Below are 19441 nucleotides of genomic sequence, written 5' to 3'. Positions count from 1 at the left end.
CTTGTGTTGGTGAATTCGGTAGCCAGAAAGTGGGCGTTACTTTGCAAGTTTCTGCGAGCAGCAAGAATTTGTGCCTGCCCCCCCTCACGCGCTATACCGCCCTCGAGGTGTGGAGGCTACATGTGGAGGAGATGGATGCAGGTTTGACAGTTTATCAGACCGGTGCACTGGTTGACTTGATCTGAATTACAATGTTGAAAATATAGAAATTGAACACGTATTTGTATCCATTTATCTTTTTTAAACTATTTTAAAGTGTTCCTGAACCTACACAAAGTGTGTATATTTTGTATACATATTTTTTCACGTGTTTAAATGCTAGGGGATGAAAATAATCGCTGTCACATGAATGCAAGGCTATTGATTTGTTACGGTCCGACACAGTGCCCCTTGCCAGAGCCCCTCTACTTCCCTGTCCGTCCGTGTCCGTACCTCTACCCAGCCTAAACAGCGAGACGCCCCATTAGAGGTTTGAGCTCTATTCGAAGAGGAAGTAAACTCATGACCGGATTGATGATGTCCATGTTCTCGTCGAAGGACTATGGGTCGCGCTAGTGTCACTGTCAGGTGAACATCCTGGTAACTTTCTCAGCATGGCGAAGGAATACGATGTTCTGCTTCGACTAATGTTGCTTGGAGACTCCGGAGTCGGAAAAACCTGTTTGCTTTGGAGGTTCACGGATGACGACTTTCACCCCTCTCACATCTCTACTATTGGTGAGTTTATTTTTGGTTGAATATTAAACAACCATCGTTGCATTGGAAAAGTTGCATGTTAAAAGGATCCTAGTGGAACATTTACGCAAGAAAGTCGTTGTAAAACACTACGTTTACGCGATGACTTTCAATCAACAATAGCATAACTACTGGATGAAATGTCATTAATTGTTAACACAGTATGTTTACTTATTCGTACTTTTGTATAACTTATACGTACAGTGTCACATACAACACTTTCCACTGTCACACATATAGGACAGTTGTTTGGATGTGTGCTGTCATAGAATAAGATAGTCAATGACGTGCAACTAATGGACCGTCTCAGTCCAGTTTGTAGGTTTCAGGACTAAACTCTGGATGTAAAACTAGCCCCATAATAACCCACAAAGAAAACACCAATTAACAAAACTGGCAGATATTTTATTACTTCTAATGAAGACCCTTGGATAACCCTCACAAGGATGTAAGGCACAAAAATGGCTATGCTTCCGTCTCTGGTGTGGTGCTTTTAGTTAATTTGAGTGAAGGTGATGAAGGAATTTGTCATCTGGATGGATTACATGGCTTTAGGGAAGCCTGTGCAACAGAGGAAGCCTGTGCAACAGAGGTTTAAAAGAGCAGGAAATGAGACAAGAATAAGGAGACACAACATCTCAGTTCACCCTTTGGTCATAGACATGGACGGCATTCTTGTCCCACAGAGACAGGAACAGATCAGGGCCAGATCAGGTCTTTGTAAGGGCTAGATCATGGCTGGCCTCCTTTCATGTTCCCCTGCTAACCGTCCGCACATTTGCACTGGTCACATCTATTCAATTACAAGGTCACCCTCACACTAACAGTGCTCTGTGCCTGTTTTGAAACTCCTGGTAATGACTGAGGTCACCGAAAAGAAACTGTTCTCCTCAGCTGTGCTCCTCAGCTGGTCATAGCTATTCTGCCTTCATTCAGGGAAGGCAGTGGCATGCAGCCGCACCAGCAGTTTGAGGAAAGGCCTGCACTGGTATTACGTGTGTAGCATGGTTTGCCAAATGCCCCTGATCTCTGTAAAAATCCCCATGGGAGCAAGAGAATACTGACCAGCTGGGCTTCAGAGAGCAGCGGACTCTGGTTCTGGTCTGGTCCTTATCTGGCTCAGGTCCATTCATCACTGGACATGGTGGGTGGGGTTGTCACCAGCAGGGATGTAGTGGTAAGATAAGAGGTGGGTAAACTATGAACTCTGTGATCACGGTAAGGTGGACGGCGCCATGCGGTATCTGATTTTTCAAAAAGGCATTCAGAACGTTCGAATGTTTGATGATTGTGGAGGTTATTGTCCAATGTATAACAATACAATAGGTATTAAATGGTTCCTAGAGTATTGATGATTGTAAGACAGATTTACAGATTGTAAATGTGGATAATACAGTGTGATTTTAAAATGTTAAAACTTGCAATTGGTGAATAAACTGTTTTGATAGGTGGATAAACTCTAAAAAGAGGTGGATAAACTGTGTTTACTTGCGTTTAGCCTCCACTACATCCCTGATCACCAGGGTTTTTCCGGGTCAGTGCCGCCACGCCATACCAGCGTTCATGCCAGGGGTCAGTTGGGTTTGGCGCCAGCTATAATCTCCAGTGGCTGATTCAGCTTCACTGCCAGTGCCAGCCAGCCCACGGGGACCTGCCAACACACAAGAGAGAGTGGCAGTGTGGGCAACACAGGAGAGAACGAGGCTCAATGGTGGTTGGGTGACAGAGAGAGAAGCTTGGTGAATGTGCAAATCAAGGCTTTGAACCAAAAACGAAAACCAGAAACTTTCCATTTTTTATGTTCCGGTTAATACTGTTATTTTCTCGTTCTTTGACAAGATTTCTGTGCAATATGACATGGTTAGGTTGACTTCCTGTCGTTCACTCATCGGAGGAAATGTACTGTATAGAGAAGCTTGCCGCCAGCTGTACAGGCAGAATTTTTTGTCATTTCCCTCTGGGCCCTGACAAGGTTTTGGGCATTTGTTTATAAGTTTAATATTCACAATGGCAGCTACACACCATTGTGGTTTTGTATTGTCTGATAACATAAGAGAGACAAAAATGCACTGATTGGGCTTTGACCAGGTTTGGCCAATTGATGTTCACAATGGCAGCTATGTAGCCCACCATATTTCAGTTATTTGCACAGATTTAGCTATGCGAGTTGCATAGGCTTTTGGATGGATGTAAGAACTACAATGGTGCTTCTGTAATGCTTTGAGATTTTGTATTGTTTGATAAGAAACAAATGCACTGATTGGGCCCTGACCAGGTTTGGTCAATTGAAGTTCTCTATGACAGCTATGGAACCAGCCCTATTTGTCATTTGCACCAATTGAGCTATGTAAAAAGTATAATGGATATGTGTTCAGTTGATTGCCAATAAACAACATGGCAGACATTTTCCTTAATTCATGTATAACACTGAATGTCAGTATGTCAGAATTACAGTTATGCCGCTTACATAATGTAGCCTATAGTGCTTTTTTAATGTTTGATGACAGGATAGGGACGTATGTAGACTAACAATATAATTTTACAGTCCTAATGATCTGCCTACTTGGATACTGCATACTGATTTGTATGTCCCGCAGCTGACACGGAACGTTATTAACCGGTTCGGGAACTTTATTTTTTTGTTCTAACCATTTCAGGAACGTCAAGCCGGGTGTACTTTTCAGACTCCGGTTGGTAGTCACCCTATTTCTGCTACTTTATAGCACACATGTAGCTTCCACTTCCCCTTTTCGGCGCAAGTTATGACTATTAACTGGTCAAGTACCTTGAAAGTTATTGTGCCAATGGTGTTTATCACAGATGAGAACAAAGACCTGACACTATTATTCATAATAATTATTTCATAATTTATTATATAAGGGCCTTTCATTTGGATAACAGATAGAGAGATCTATTTAAACACAATGTCCCACTTTGATCAGAACTTTTCAATATGCTAAATATTAGAGTGCATTTTTACATTGTGTTTGTTAAAAATGAATATCAGCTGATTTATTGTTTATCGGTTTTTGAAATCCTCAAATGTCGTAATCGGTATTGGTCTTTAAAATTCCATATCGGTCGGGCTTTAGCCAACACTGGAAGGATGAATGTGCCAACACATGGGAGAGGAGCTGGGTGGATATGCAAAGATATGGGAGAGAAGCTGGGTGGATGTGCCAACACAAGAGGTTGAGGTCGGGTGGATGTGCCAACACACTAGAGAGAGAGAGAGAGAGAGAGGCTTGGTGGATGTTCCAGCACTTGAGAGAGAGGCTGCATACATAAGCTAACACACACGAGAGAGAGGGAAGCTGGGTAGATGAGCTTACACAAACACACACACACACACACACACAAGATAGAGGGAAGCTTGGTGGATGAGCTAGCACACACACACACACACACACACACACACACACACAAGAGAGAGTGAGAGATGGAAGTTGGGTGGTTGAGCTAACATGTGAGAGAGGTCATTAATGCAGTGCAGAAATAACACCGCAGAGCTAAATAGGCCTGCCCTGACCCTCGGTTGGAGATCACAGCATTTAAAGAGGGACCCAGAAACAAAGCTGATGGATGTGTCAACTCTGCTGGTGCTGATGGACGTGTCAACTCTGCCGGTGCTGATGGATGTCATGGTGTGCATGTGCACTTCTTTTAGTGCAAGCACAAACAATGAAATATAAACAAACATGTTTATGCTAATATGAAAAGCACATTTTGAATATTTATCATAAAATGAAATAAAAGATCTAGTAATTTTCTCAAATTATTATTTACACCTGTCGCTATAGCTGTCTGTTATCTATAGTTTACTGCAATATATTGATTGATAGACTCTGTAATATCTCTGTGATTGTTCCATGCTGCATTTTTATTTTGGTTCGTATATTTAGTCGTGCCATAAACGGTGAGTATTTCCTTAAGCGGAACCAGAGGCTGAGAGAGGAAGCCTCTGGAGAAGACTGTGCTACCAGGCTCTTCCTGTTGGAAAATCAGCCCTGACGACTAAACCTGCCGCTCTTTGATTATTCGCATTTAGTTGCATGACTCATAGGAAACAAAAACACAGGCAGGCAGGCAGGCAGGCAGGCCTGTATAAAATGGGATGTCTTTCCGGTCTGGGTTCTGTTTTGCAGTCTTTCTAGCTCCTGCCCCACTTACTACATGCTTTCTCTTGAGTCTTGCTTGGCAGCGGGCCTGGGGCCAGTGTTCATAGTCTGTGTAAATAAATAGAATGGAATTCAGCTCTAAAGACATTTCATATGTCACAGATAACATGGCTGCAGCCAGAGGCTTGGTCATTCATTATTGATGACTGGCCAGGGTGTGCTACACACCACTAATGAGCAGAAAGAAGGAGCCATATTGAGACCTGCGTGGCGGCCCATACTACTGGGTGCTTGGTAATCTCCATATGCATCTTGGGAAAAGGAGCTCACATGCATTGTGTGTTTGTGTGTTGGTGTGTGTGTGTGTGTCTGTGTGTGTCTGTCTGTCTGCAGCAGACATATTTATATTTGGTATTGTCCCCAAAGTACTTCCTGTTTCCTGGTACATAAAGCGGGTACATACCATGAATTGCTAAGAGGTGCAGTGAGATGTGCGGCACAAGCCAGATTTCACCCTTCAGTGATCAGCAGAATAGTACAAAAAGGACACAATCATTTATTCATTTGGTGCTCTTGCAGCCAAGCACACCATGACACCGCCACATACCGTATGTGATGTCTTTGATGCCTCAACACTCCACATCACGTATGCAATGTCTTTGCTGCCACAACTGGTGTTTCCACAGTCAACACAGTGAAAGAGTGTTAAGTTTACTTTGTTAATGTGATTGCTTTGGAGTGATCACAAACAAGGTTTTGAGATTGATTTACAAGGTTAATGCACACTGCGTCCATGTAATATTAGAACAAATGACAAGGCCCTTCAAACAGCAGTCATTTATTTTAAGCCCCTGGTCTCTGGCAGTGCATGTGATGGATGCTTTATCTCTGGTTTGTAAAATGGTCCTGTTAAAATATTGACAGAGGCAGGAGGAGATCTTAGACTATGGACCCTTTCAACAAGGTAAACACAAACAATGCTTGAACATTCTATTTGGGCCCCAATCTACTTCCTCTGCATTAAGATAACATATGGAATGTTAAAAAGGAAGTCTTGTGGGGCCAACTATGATGCTGATAATGGAACTCTCCTGAAAGGGTCCATATGAACAGAATGTTCAGTAGCTGGAAGAGATAACAGCAAGCAGTAAGCAGTGGGAACAGACACACACTTTAGCGCTGGTTACCCACTCAAGTATTTTTCTAATTACATTTAACATTGTTGGAGAATCCCCAAAGTGGCTGAATTTACTAATACATTTGTGTTTCAGAGGATTATTAAAATAAGATAAACACCCCCCCCCCCCCCCCCCCCCCCATTCACAAAGCCTTTCTGTGCACACTACTCTGGGAGGCATGGTTTCCATGGAAACACACATATAAGAAAAGCAAGGCAGGCAAATTTCCCATCTCTGGTGTACCTGCTCTACTGACAGTGTGTGTGTGTGTGTGTGTGTGTGTGTGTGTTTAGACAGTGTGTATGTACTGTCATGTTGTGTGTGTGTATGCTAACATAGTGTGTCCACTTTGTCTATGTGTGTGCTTACTTGGTGTATGCGCTTACACTGTGTGTGTGTGTGTGTGTGTGTGTGTGTGCGTGTGTTTACATAGTGTGTGCACTTTAAGTGTGTGTGTGTGTGTGCTTGCTTGCTTACTTGGTGTATACACTTACACTGTGTGTGTGTGTGTTTGAGTGTGTGTGTGCGTGCGCGTGCTTACATGGTGTAAATGTGTGCCTACAGGAGATTGAGAACAAACCACTGATGTTGCTAAATTCTGATGTCCATAGAATTGCACAAAGAATGTAGGGCACTGCTTCTCCGCTGTGCGCCACAGAGCCGAGCAGAAAAAAGATTTCACCAGTGATGCAGTTCCCCATTGTCTGTTCCCATCATCTGCTGTTCACATACACACTTGAATTCCTGTCTTACAGGAATTGATTTCAAGATGAAAACACTAGAAATCGATGGCGTCAGAGTAAGAGTGCAGATATGGTGAGTTTGGAAATTACCCTGCCTGTATCTTTTTTGCTGCCTTTTAGTTCTCTGTGTTTCCAGATCATGTTGAGGAGATGTGGAGAATAGCTGTTAGTTTTATTTGAATTTTTCTTCCCACTTTTTGTTTGTCTGCCTTGTTGTAGGGATACAGCAGGCCAGGAGAGGTACCAGACTGTCACCAAGCAGTATTACAGGCGAGCACAGGTGAGAACCACACCAACATTAAACAGTACTACAGGTGAGAACTAAACCAACATTAAACAGTACTATAGATGAGAACTAAACCACCACCAAATAGGGAGATGAGAACTAAACCCGCACCAAACAGTACTACAGGTGAGAACTAAACCACCACCAAACAGTACTGCAGACGAGAACTAAACCACCACCAAACAGTGAGATTAGTGAGGTGAGAACCAAAATGAGACGTAGGGAGAAAAGGATGCAAAAAGCAAATCCAAATGGCAGCACACATGAGCTTATCCAACATTATATGAGAGTTAAGCCCCTTTCAGACATGCATTGGACTCTAGACATGACCCGGATGTCACACGGGTGGGCTGATTATGTGAGCACAAAATCACCTGGGTCTGACACTACTAGCCCCCTAGTATGAAGCCTGGAGTTCATTCGGACCCGTGAGCATATGTCTGAACACAAAAGGACAAAACTGGGCACTAAATTCACATCTAGTGAGGGAGCGTGATGACGAGCTGTGTGAAGCTGATGGTGTCCCCTTGGCTTAACTGTAGTTTATACGGTTGTGACTTCATCATAACCAAGTTCACGGACTGGCGCTAATTTGCCAAGATGGGAAGTTCCCATGAACAACCATTGTACTGTTCTCTCTGTGTGTTATGCACATCCACTATGTGAACACAGTTAAAAAGCAAGCCAAACCAGCTAAGATAACAATCATTGCATCACCATTTAACTCAATGAGCAGATTGTCGCGATAGCCTTTATGTACCGTAGACAGGGTTTTGGCTTCCATTTGGATGAGAACAACAGTTTAGGTGCTTTGTTAAAAAGAACTGGCGGTCTTAAAAGGTCCCCAGGATCTCACTGTGAGAGCATCTTGGGGCAGGTGGGACAGATAGAAAGATGCTGCCCTACATGTTTTCAAACCTTCTTTTCTCTTCAGCGATCTGGTCTGGCCACATTAGCATTATGAATCATCATTATTGAACCTACGGTATGCTCACAAAAAATCTCACATTTCTGCACATTTTATTATATCTTTTCATGGGACAGCACTGAAGAAATGACACTCTGATAATGTAAAGTAGTGAGTGTACAGCTTGTATAATAGTGTAAATTTGTTGTCCCCTCAAAATAACTCAACACACAGCCGTTAATGTCTAAATCCCTGGCAGCAAAAGTGAGTACACCCCTAAGTGAAAATGTCCAAATTGTGCCCAAAGTGTCAACATTTTGTGTGGCCACCATTATTTTCCAGCACTGCCTTAACCTTCATGGGCATGGAGTTCATTAGAGCTTCACAGGTTGCCACTGGAATCTTCTTTCACTACTCCATGATGACATCACGGAGCTGGTGGATGTTAGAGACCTTGCGCTCCTCCACCTTCCGTTTGAAGGGTGTACTCACTTTTGTGAGATACTGTATATTGTACTCCATACCCCGACAATGGCTCCTCGTCTCCCTTAACTCACACTGTAGTATTTACTGCAGTTATGAACCCACCTGTCCCACCTTTGCAATGTTCGTGCGCGAGGGTCATGTTTGAACACTCAATGCCACTCTTTCATCAACGCGGCATGCGGGGGGTGTTGTGCGTCTCCCAACAATTGTGACCGCGATTCAATAACGCCCGTCTAAGCATAGCACCTCCTTAATCGTGGTGCTGTTTCTCCGTTATTAGGGGATCCTCCTGGTGTACGATGTCACAAATGAACACTCCTTTCAAGACATTGTCAAATGGGCCAGTGATGTCGATGAGGTAAACAACCTAAAAAGTATATGACTATACAATGTACATACTCACTTTTCTTTATTACAAATACACACGCACACATTATTCAAATACACACACACACACACACACACACACACACTCATATATCCTGTGTGTGTTTGTCAGTGTGCACCTGAGCGGGTGAAGTGGATTCTGGTGGGGAATAAGTGTGATGAGAAGGAGAGAAGAGTCACTACTGAACAAGGGAATAAGGTGGAGTGTGTCCGTACTTCAGTGTCTCACACAGTGCTGTGTTGCCTAGGAGACTCACTATTTAGCGTATTATACTATACTCAGTGAATCTGTAATTTGATTTAAGTGGCACACTGAGGTGCAGCAAGTTTATTTCTAAAGCACATTTCATACACAGAGGCAATTTAATTTGCTTAACATAAATAAAAGCAAACAGATTTAAGAGAGCGTACACAAGTAGCGATACCTGTCTGATGTGAAAAATGTTATTTTAATGAGATGGATTGATTTATTTTACAGTTAGCAAAAACATACGGAATGGATTTCTTTGAGACGAGTGCCTTCAGCAACTACAACATCAATGAGGTAGGTTCACTTTTCAACTGATTGCTGGATTTCTCATCAGATTTTTATGCTTGCCTTGTCGTTAATCTCTATGTAAAGATGGGATCGAAGTTATCAAATGTCGAAAGCGGTGTCGTGTCAGTGCTGATGAGTTTGGCGCCTAATGAATGAATGAATGAATGAATGAATGAACTTTATTTGTCACTATACCAGCAGTACAATAAAAATATATATGAGACTGGGACTGTGCACAATAAATAGAATAAAATAGAATAAAATACATAAATTAGATTAAGAATCACCGTCAGGGCAAAGTGCCTGAGTTCATTTGTCTGTGACGTGACTGACGTGGTGCTGTGCTGTGCTTTCTCTCCCAATCCCAGTGCTTCACGCGGCTCACGGAACTGGTACTACATGCCAACAGGAAGGAACTGGACGGTCTGTCGCTGTCCATTAGTGATGACCTCAGCTCTGCTGGCCAGCGGTCGGTGGAAGTCAGCCAGAAGGTGGAGGAGAGCGCTGAGAGGACCTGCTCATGTTAGACAGGAAGTAGCATCCTCTGCCACCTGACGTACTGTACACCTCTGTAAGGTCACTCAGTTTGGGAGAATCGATGTTATCAGTTCAGTGTGGGAGACTGATTCCTAAAGAGTCCGGTCAGCTCCACAATGACCAGTTATTCAGCGTAGTCAGGGAATACGCTGCATGAACTGTTTACTTTTATAAAAACATGCCAGACGGCCTGTCCACAATAAAAGGGCCACAGCCTGCTGTCCCTGTTGTTGCGCAGGTTCAACAGTAGGGGGCAGTAGCCTGCATTTTCATAATGCCTGCAGTTGGTGAATGTGTTCCTTTAAGTAATACGCCTGTTTAGGACAGTTTGAAAAGACAGGCCAGATGTGACGTCCCTGTGTTTGTGTCACCTGTCGGAAACACCTGCCCTGAGTGTGTGACACAGACTACTGATCTCTCGTGGACACACCTATTTATGAATGTATTTCCTCCTGCATTACGTTGTGTTTTTACTTGTGTACTAATACTGTCTGTCATGTGCTGCCTGCTGTGTCTGTTACAGGACACTCTGATGTCCAGTGGTCACTCATTATTAAGTATATGTTGTCTTTGTTTACAATGGAAATAAAAAACACGTTTTCAATAATATATCAATTTCAAGTAATTCTGATTATGCATGTAAACCATATGCCATCACTCACAGGAGATCTGAATTCAGTAAGGCAGGTTTGCTTAAACTTTGTTCAGATGTGGCTACCATCATTCATTGTTTTTGGAAGTGTTTGGAAACGTAACACTAATGTCTGAGAAACAAACATCAGCCTGCTGTAAAGGCTTCTCCATTGTAGACAAAACCATGTCTCCATTACGTACCGTTTACCAGTGATCATGGTGGCGAGTGGGGAGACATGGACGTTTTATCCCCATATATAATACCGGTGCTATGGGAGTAAGCCAGTCTCACAGCGGGATTAAAAAGACGGGTCATTTATTTTTTATCACACGACCACAGAGGAAGGTAATGAGTGAATGAATGATTCATGCCTCGGAAACCGATCCTCTTCCTAAAATTACCCCAATGCATCAAGCCCTGTGCAGCGCAGCGTCTTATCTACTTCCTGGTGTCTCTGCCCCGGCCCCGCCAGGAATGGGGCGAGAAGTTGAAGAGCATTATAAAATAATGATAAACACGCCTAAAGAGAACCCCATGGAAGTACATATGTGGACGTAAATAATTTAGTACCACTCGGTCCTCTGTCTCTGGGTTCACATGTTCAACATCAGTCAAGTCAAGTGATGCTCTACCGGCATACTCTACTCTTTAGCTGCTTGATTCCAGGTTCTCTGAACAAACCTATCTCTGCTGTGCGAATGCATGTTGATCCCTCCAGTGCTTTTCCAATGCAGAGCAAATGAAGCTCGTTCTAAACACTTATATGTGGCTAGTCTCTCTGACCCACATCAGAATAAGTTTAAAGGGCTCGGTGTGACACAGTCCACTTTCTTACTCCACTGGGGTATCTGGTGTCCGGCGGGTATCAGCTAACTGTTCTGCCTCACCTGACACCCGACAAAGGCACCTTTATAAGTCAGGTCATGTGACCAGTGGACTCTACAGGACTGTGTCCAGATCTTCGCTGGTTTGCAGTTGAGCGTACCCGGTCCTGCAACATGACGTACATCGCCAAGACGTTCTATGACCTGCGCGCCACCACCTTGGAAGGGGACTCGGTGGACTTCAACGTCTACCGAGGAAGGGTGGTGCTCATCGCGAATGTAGCCTCACTCTGAGGGACCACCACCCGGGACTTCACCGAGCTCAACCAGCTGCAGAGCAGGTACCCTCATCGGCTGGTGGTCCTCGGGTTCCCCTGCAACCAGTTTGGTTACCAGGTCAGTCTGTCTATTTGGTCTATCTGTGAGGACGCAACTACATTTCTATAGCCAATAACACCTTAAGAAACTACTTAAATATGACCTACTATGGAAAACTCTGGGGAAAAAAGACTGAAAATAATTTTATTGTGTTATTCCTATATCTTAAATATTAATTTAGAGTCACCAGTCAAATGTAAAATTCAGGTTTCTATCTAATTTGATTAAAAAACTGCAAGTGGATGTGCAGCAATAGGAGCCAGCTGTGATACGCTGCATGCCTTTGGGGTCCACAGGAGAACTGTTCCAACAGTGAGATCATGAACGCGCTGAAACACGTGCGACCAGGAAATGGCTTCGAGCCCGTCTTCACCATGTTTGAGAAGTGTGACGTGAATGGAGCGAACACACACCCAGTCTTTGCCTATTTAAAGGACAAGCTGCCGTACCCTGACGACGACCGGGTCTCTCTTATCCAGGACCCCAAGTTCCTGGTGTGGAGTCCGATCAGCCGGAGTGATATCTCCTGGAACTTTGAGAAGTTTCTGATCGGGCCGGAGGGAGAACCATTCAAAAGATACAGCAAAAAATTCCCGACCATTGACATCGAGCCCGGCATACAGAGGCTGCTAAGACTGACCAAGAACTAGGAAAAGTGTTCAACTGTGTTCATGTGACTACTCTGGATCTCTGGAAACACGTCATAACCCTGTGGAGGCCTCTGTCTTTCTTGGAGTTTATTAATGAAGGTGATATCCTAAATTAAATGTGGGTATAACCTGAAGTCTTATAAACTTGAATAAATATGGAAATGCCTTTTATGGGTTTATGTAACAAAATGATTTAATAAAACTTAAAATACAAAAATAAAAAAATCCAGATGTGATGTGTGAAGCTGTGTGTGTGTGAATGTATTTTACTCAGCCTTTTTAGCCAGGTGAACACACTGCAAGTTCCCCAAACCTCCATCAGGTGGCGTTACTGGTACATTTTTGCTCCCTATTTCATCTTCATCTGCAGAGCATGACAGATATCACAAAGGTCAGGTTAATAAACCATTATGGCTGTAAGTAAACCATTACTTTAAACAGATTAACATACCTTTGATTATCAATGGTCCATTTCATTATAAATTCATATTATTCTAAGGCCAACAAACTAGAATAAACAACCTGTGATGTAACTAATCTGAGCAACAGTGCTGTTAACAGTTAACTGAACAGGCCTACCGCTGTCCTTAAATTAGCTTGTTGCTTCAGCCTGACTTCACTCTTCACCGATCTTCAGCTTTAGTTTGATATAAGACTATAAGACACACACACACACACACATGCACACTCAACTCTCAATCACCCTGCCTCACCAAATCGAATCATTCTGCATGAAAGCCTCTTGGTTACATGCCACTGGGTGAGAGTGGAGGTCCCAATCATCTCTTCCCCATCTGCGCGCCTGAATCTCCGCTCCTGTAGTTTTTAGGAATGGCACTGGGGAGAGAGAGAGAGAGAGAGAGAGCGAGAGTTATTCAAACACACACATGCCACAAGTCATGGCCTTTAATCTACTTTTAGTTTTACTTAATCTTTCCTTGACTTTCCCTTATCTGATCCAGCCTTCTGTCTCCCTGGCAAACCCTAAATCCAGATTTCTTCACATCAAACATTTTTTTTATCACTGTGGAGCTTTTACATTGCCAGGCAATGTTAGACTAGCCTAGGTCTACTTTGTTTTTCAGAGATTGAAACTATAACATAGCCTACTGTCTTGATATCAGTAAATGAGAAAATGGATAAAAAACGTTTGATGATGATATCAAAATAGGCCTAGGCCTACATTAAGCAAACTGTTCTTCCCCCCATCTCTCCCTTTGATCTATAGCAAACAACAATATTAAGGTGCTATTTTTCATTTAGCAAATATAATTTCAGATCCAGTATGTTGTAGCCAATCCAAATAGTCAGAAAAACACTAAACTTATATGCTAGCGTTCAAACATTTGATTTCCCTCCTATGCTTCGCCTTTGTAACAACCAAGTAACGGGAGCATATTGTAACCATAGACAGTAACATGTGAAACACCCATAGAAACACCACTGGATTTGTGGTTCCCACGGCAACGTTTATTCACGCGCCTACCAGTGTGCACCTTTCTCGCGAGATTCCAGTAGGGGGAGGATACGGAGGATTGAAGTGATCTCATCGTTTCAGCAACTGCATAGCGCAGCGAACCAAAGCCGTAACTTTGTACGAAACTTCTAAGTTGTATCTCAGAGGAAGATAACTGGATAAACGCAACTTTGCTGAGACGGCAAACAGCTCTTTGGAAGCTGAATAATTGGGCTCCGACCGCTCGCAATTTTACTGCCACAGATTCATCCACAGAAAGGAAAGAGGAGAAAATGCTGCTTAGTATTTTGATCATGACGTCCAGCGGTTGAGGAGGGAAAGAAAGGTGAGTCGAGAGTACGCGTATGCGATTCAAAAATCCCAGAACGCGGCTTGATGCTTATGCTACTTCCATATTGGAATATGATCCGCCTGATTATTGTTCATTCATTCCACCAATATGCGATGTATTTGGTTGGTCAACCCTTTGTGTTGGTGATTAGTAGCTTACAATGCGCAATCAGGGGGTAGCCTATGTTCCAAAAAATCGCAGGCATTAGACAGGATACGGAAAGGTTGGATCAAATGAAGGGCGGAGGGTAGGCTTCATTCAAAAATATTTCTGTTTTATACACCTGTCACTTGCAGATTTCTACTCATTGAAAGCTTATCGACAGCTTACTATTTCATGTCTTGTGAAATTAACGTGGTCACCTGTCTTATGCAGGTGGCACATTTGTGTCTAATCGCACAATACAGATACATTATACGCTATAATCCTGTTGTAGTTAGGGTGGGCGTTATATATCTGGGTAAGGTGTAAACTTGTAGGCTATTATTTACATGGCAGTGTAGCAGATGGATGCAGAACGTAGGCATATGGGACGCGGGGCTATTAATTCAAAACAAATGTATGCAAATGCACAGACCTGTACGAGCGCCCAAGGACATGGACAATCTTAGAGGTACTGTAAGTGATCGAGTTTTTCATGTCTTGACGAGGGGCGCTCTTGTTACGTAACGACTCACAGATGTACATTAAGTGTCCGCGGACATTATTTAGAGGTGGTGCTGTGCAGGCGGCGCATAAAACAAGTCAGGTGAGTCCACTGCATGGCGAGCCGTTCAAACTTGGAAGGCATATTTTCCCAACAGGATTTGAACTATGCTGCTGTTGGATTTGTGAATTGCTGACAAGACAGTTGGTTTGATTCATTGAAATCGCCACCAGGGAATCTGTGAAAAGGTTGTGAGGGCAGCCACCTGCGAAGGAATGTACCTATTAACCAGTCACAGTATGTGGACAGTATGTCATTATTTTTCACTCTCTTACCCATTTCCTTACACCTTGCACATGAATGAAACACAGACTTTGGTGGCAGAGAAAGCACCACTTGTCCTTTGTTGCTACAAATTGTGAACCAGAACAAGGAATGGTCATCTGAGGCACAGAAGACTGCTATCTGCCCTTGGTGAGTGGAACTGCCTCTCCCCGAGCAGAAGGGAACAGTGGAGAAGGGAATAGTAGAGGTGCAGCTGGGGGGGGGGCATGGAGAGGACATGTGCAGCAGGAGAGGGGTATCTCTCCAGGCGGGGGGTTGGAGTGGGGGACATGTGCTGTTGGAGATTAGGAGCATGACTTGCAGTTGGCTGTGGCCCCCCTCCGCGTGAGCGACAGTGATGCGCTCGCGTCCGCAACGGCATCGGCGGGGATCCCTGTGTGGAATACTGATCAAGGCGAGGAGGGGAGGGGAGAGTTCAACCTCAGTTTAGGAGCGCCGCCAGCAACACATGATCTGATGCTGCACAGGGAACCCCCCCCCCCTCTCCCCACCCACCTCTCTTTGTTCCTGCCCCCTCCTTTCCACCTCTTTCTGTTTCTACCCACTCCACTTGCCCCCCCCCCCTTTGTATTTCTACCCCCTTTCCTCCCTTCCCTTTCTCTTTTTTGATCTCTCGCTCACAGACCCACCTCCCCACCCAACGCCTACCCCTCTTACCACCCATCCTCAGTATTACCTGTGGCCAAGGAGAGGAAGCTTGGTACTGGGCTCTTCCTGACTCTTTTCTGTGCTATAACCTTTAAGGAGTTCTCAGCCTTGGATGCATTAGGTGAGCCCTCATTCCAGAGGGGAGGGGGTGATCAGGGTAATTATCGGGGCTAATCTGTCCGTTATGAAACCCATGGACGACAGCCGCCGCTCTCAGAGGAGCTGCACTATACCGACCGCCGGCATAATGTCGTTATGCTGCCGTAATGTCGATTGGTTTATGGAGTGGGGGCTGAGCAGGCGCGCTGAGGTTCGCCGGCGGTGATGCGCCGTTTGAGCAGGTCCTGGGGAGCCGTTGCCACAGAGACGAGTCGCCAGGCTCGTGCAGCCACCCAGAGACAAAGCCTGCGTCGTGTCAACCTACATAACATCCCCATCACTGTGTCTTGACTCCGTCTGTTTGCCTTGGCACCTGGGCTCACCAAACACGCTTTTAGGATTTCGAAATGTAGAAATCTCTCTCTCTCTCTCTCTCTCTCTCCCTCTCTCTCTCTCTCTCTCTCCTCTCTCTCTCTCCCTCTCTCTCCCTCTCTCTCTCTCTCTCCCTCTCTCTCATTCTCTCTCTCTCTCTCTCTCTCTCTCTCTTCCTCTTTCTTCCTCCCACCTTTCTTCCTTTTTTTCTCCCTCTCGCTCTCCCTCCCTTCCTCCCTCTTTGTCCCTCCCTCTTTCTTTCTCTGTCTTCCACCTTTTTCTCTCCCTTTAGGCATGACTCTCCCATCTCATCTGTCAGTCTGTCTGTGTGTGTGTGTGTGTGTGTGTGTCATCATCAGATCTGTAGGCCCCGGTGTGGATGAGTCTCTGGGAGTGTGAGCCGGTGCTGTGCCAGAAAGAACTCTGATTAGCATGAGAAAGAGGCCCCATTGTCGTAAGGAATGTCACCATTTTGTTTATGGCACGACGATTAAGCTGACAGTGCCCTCAAATTGCCAGTCAGTGCGATGCTGTTTCCTGTTGAACTGTTGAGAATGCAGGGGCTTTGTGTGTGTGTCTCTGTCGTGGGTGTTCGGGCCAATGGAATGGTCGAGAGAGCCCTGTGATCTGAATGGGGCTGATGTCATCTCAGATGGCTGTTGTCTGGGTAAACACTGGGAGACAATGAGAGCTGCCCCTGCTGTTTGGACAACACTCACAGAAATGCTTTGTAATGGTTTGCCTTGGGGGTGGCAACTGAGACGAGAGCACTGCTGCTAATTGCATTGAAGATTATAATGCTGATTTAGTTGAGTCTGGTTTAGTTTAGTTTTGTCTACTTTGCTGATGCCTGATTGGCTTTGCCTGATTGGCTGTTGCCATGAGCATGCTGTCAGAGTCAGGAAGGTAGGAGATGTGTCACTTTGTCTGTCGTTATTGAGATGGAACTACTGTTTTTTTCAGCGGGTCATCTTACGCCCCCTCCTAAAGCCTCATTCACACAGGGCCCTATGACACGCCCGTAACAAGTGACTGATAGAAAGCTTGCTCCTGCACACACCTGCACCAATCAGGTCGGGAGACACGGTCTGCAGAGTCTGACTGAGACTCTTGTGTTGATGTGTCATGATCTTGTGCTCTGGAATTCATTCATAATTCTTGCCATTCCTGTGCCAAATAGCCCATGTCAACACAGATTGAGCAATCAGAGCAACAACTACAACAACAACAACAACAACAGTCATTGAAAGCACCATTCAGAAAACCGCCTGGCATTCCATGAAAAGTGTTACAATTTCCTCAAGGTCGTTTGTGACTAGTGAGGGCCATCTCATTCTCTGAGTGGAAACATTGAAGGTTAGTGTCTTTCAGGGAGGCATTCCTTTACACCTGAGCCAAATGGCTTGTCTCTTGATGGTCTTGCTGTGGATTGGAGAGTCCACTAGATGAATAGCCAGCAGGGACAAATAGACTGGTCTAACCTAACCTCCAGTAACCTCAGCTGGCCTGTCTTTCTCTTCTCTGTCCAGCCCACAGACCAAAACCTCGACTGAAAATAGAGTGTGCTTGGCAGAGACACACACACACACACAAACACACAGCTAGTCTCTCTCAAGCAAACAGCCTCCTGTCGAGTGTGTAATCCGCGCTGTTGGTGTCATGCAGGCAGTTTGTTGTTCACACACACACACACACACACACACACACACACACAGCGCTTATCTGGCAGTTTTTGCCTGGACATGCCTCCCCGTAATGTGATAAGAGTGTCAGTGTGCGGAGAACACAAGATTTCTCTGCGTCTAATCAGCATCAGGAGCGCTCTCTCTCTCACACACACACACACACACACACTCAGTGTGCTTGTGGACCCAAACGGACCAGAGCCTCAGACCGCAGGCACACACTGGAGTCTCGCCCGCTGGAACGGTGATTTAGCATGAAACCAAACTGCGGGTGTTTTAGTTGTGGGTTTGTGTGTATGGATGGCGCTTTCGCGTTTTTTGTTTGCTTGGTTTTTGGGGTGTTTTGCTGGCAGAACACTTTGGCCGGTACGTGAACCCTGTGTTGCTTTCACAAGACAGCACCTGCTTCTGCTCGCCGCTTGACCCAGAACCGCCCCAACGCTGGTTCTGATCGGGCTCAGTCCTGCACCTAGTCTGGTTCTAGTCTGCTCCTGGTCTGCCCTGGGGTTCTCCGTTAATTCTAAATGGTTGCTGTGCATCACCCAGATGGGTGCTACACATTTGGGATGGTTGTAGAAATGCCCCCCCCCCCCCCTTCACTGTAAAGCGCTTGTGCATTTTGAAAAGCTCTATATAGAGAATGTGATGTGTTATTGTTATATTATGGGAGGTCTCATTCAGGCTTGCAACTGAGCTCCCTCGTTTGAATACATTGCCCATTCTGTGGAAGTGCTTTTGGTTTGACACGCTGCAAGCAAACAAACATCATTACCCTGTCCAGGCTCACTAGTGTAAGCACTTTTGCCTAGATTCGCCTCTCCAAGTGTCGTATTTAAAAAGGAGATCAGTGTATGTTTATTCTTTTCCCTCCAAATAGTTTCTGCTGTTTCCTGCATCCTTCAGAGAGTGAGCGCTATTCCTAATGCTCTAGGATTTTCCTCACTCGCCCCTTGTGAAGCCTGACTGCGCATTGGTTCCCTCTGCTATGATCGGAGCCAGTTTTGAAATAGATGGGAACTGTACCAGTTCCTACTGTGGCCATGATCTGGCTCTGATCTGTAGAAGACTCAGCTTATGGCCTCCTTACACCAAACATTTGGGAAAGATTCTTGAAAGATTGTTGTCTTTTGAGTAAAGCTTCACTGGGTGGCATTAGTTAAAAGACTCCAATCTTTCAAGAATCTTTCCCAAATCTTGTCAAAGTTGTTTGGTGTGGCCCCAGCTGTGGCGCGGCTGGCTGGGGCACCTGTACCGTACGCCAGCGACCCGGGTTCGATTCCCGCCCCGTGGTCCTTTCCGGATCCCACCCCTGCTCTCTCTCCCATTCACTTCCTGTCACTCTCCACTGTCACTATCATTAAAGGCATAAAAAGGCCAAAAAAATATAAAAGAAATTAAAAAAAAGTTGTTTGGTGTACGGATGCCATTTGGTTACAT

At 44.8% G+C, this 19441-nt stretch overlaps 3 protein-coding genes and 1 long non-coding RNA gene across 5 annotated transcripts in view; 3 read left to right on the top strand and 1 right to left on the bottom strand.

Moving 5' to 3' along the window:
- On the top strand, nt 1-10524 carry LOC121692880 (ras-related protein Rab-15-like). The gene is made up of 8 exons (XM_042071875.1): nt 1-141; nt 385-717; nt 6787-6847; nt 6994-7054; nt 8734-8811; nt 8953-9039; nt 9319-9384; nt 9747-10524. Exons 2-8 carry the CDS (start codon nt 594-596, stop codon nt 9903-9905), a joined length of 636 nt encoding a protein of 211 aa, XP_041927809.1. The 5' UTR covers nt 1-141; nt 385-593; the 3' UTR covers nt 9906-10524.
- A 552-nt stretch (nt 10525-11076) lies between these two features.
- gpx2 (glutathione peroxidase 2) lies at nt 11077-12569 on the top strand. The gene is made up of 2 exons (XM_042072193.1): nt 11077-11769; nt 12048-12569. Exons 1-2 carry the CDS (start codon nt 11548-11550, stop codon nt 12399-12401), a joined length of 576 nt encoding a protein of 191 aa, XP_041928127.1. The 5' UTR covers nt 11077-11547; the 3' UTR covers nt 12402-12569.
- Nucleotides 12570-12576: 7 nt separating this feature from the next.
- On the bottom strand, nt 12577-13792 carry LOC121693044. Of its 2 annotated transcripts, XR_006025397.1 has the most exons (3): nt 13726-13792; nt 13115-13238; nt 12577-12765 (listed from the first exon to the last, which is right to left on the bottom strand). It is a non-coding gene; the product is annotated as an uncharacterized LOC121693044 (long non-coding RNA). The 2 variants fall into 2 exon arrangements; XR_006025398.1 differs by having other exon boundaries at nt 13115-13770.
- Nucleotides 13793-13955: 163 nt separating this feature from the next.
- Nucleotides 13956-19441, top strand: part of LOC121693043 (signal-induced proliferation-associated 1-like protein 1) — a 68872-nt gene continuing 63386 nt past the window's right edge. Inside the window, 1 exon segment of the mRNA XM_042072194.1 lies at nt 13956-14203. The gene's annotated coding sequence lies outside the window, so the exon portion shown is untranslated.

Source organism: Alosa sapidissima, chromosome 19 (assembly GCF_018492685.1).
Source record: "Alosa sapidissima isolate fAloSap1 chromosome 19, fAloSap1.pri, whole genome shotgun sequence".
Classification (NCBI taxonomy): domain Eukaryota; kingdom Metazoa; phylum Chordata; class Actinopteri; order Clupeiformes; family Clupeidae; genus Alosa; species Alosa sapidissima.
Note: the sequence above shows the minus strand (reverse complement) of the source record. Positions and strands in the feature narration are given on the sequence as shown.

Coding starts and splice junctions, on each gene's coding strand:
- LOC121692880 (XM_042071875.1), top strand. CDS start 594: ATGGCGAAGGAATACGATGTTCTGCTTCGACTAATGTTGCTTGGAGAC. Junction 718..6,786: donor CTCTCACATCTCTACTATTG/GTGAGTTTATTT, acceptor CCTGTCTTACAG/GAATTGATTTCAAGATGAAA. Junction 6,848..6,993: donor AGAGTAAGAGTGCAGATATG/GTGAGTTTGGAA, acceptor GCCTTGTTGTAG/GGATACAGCAGGCCAGGAGA.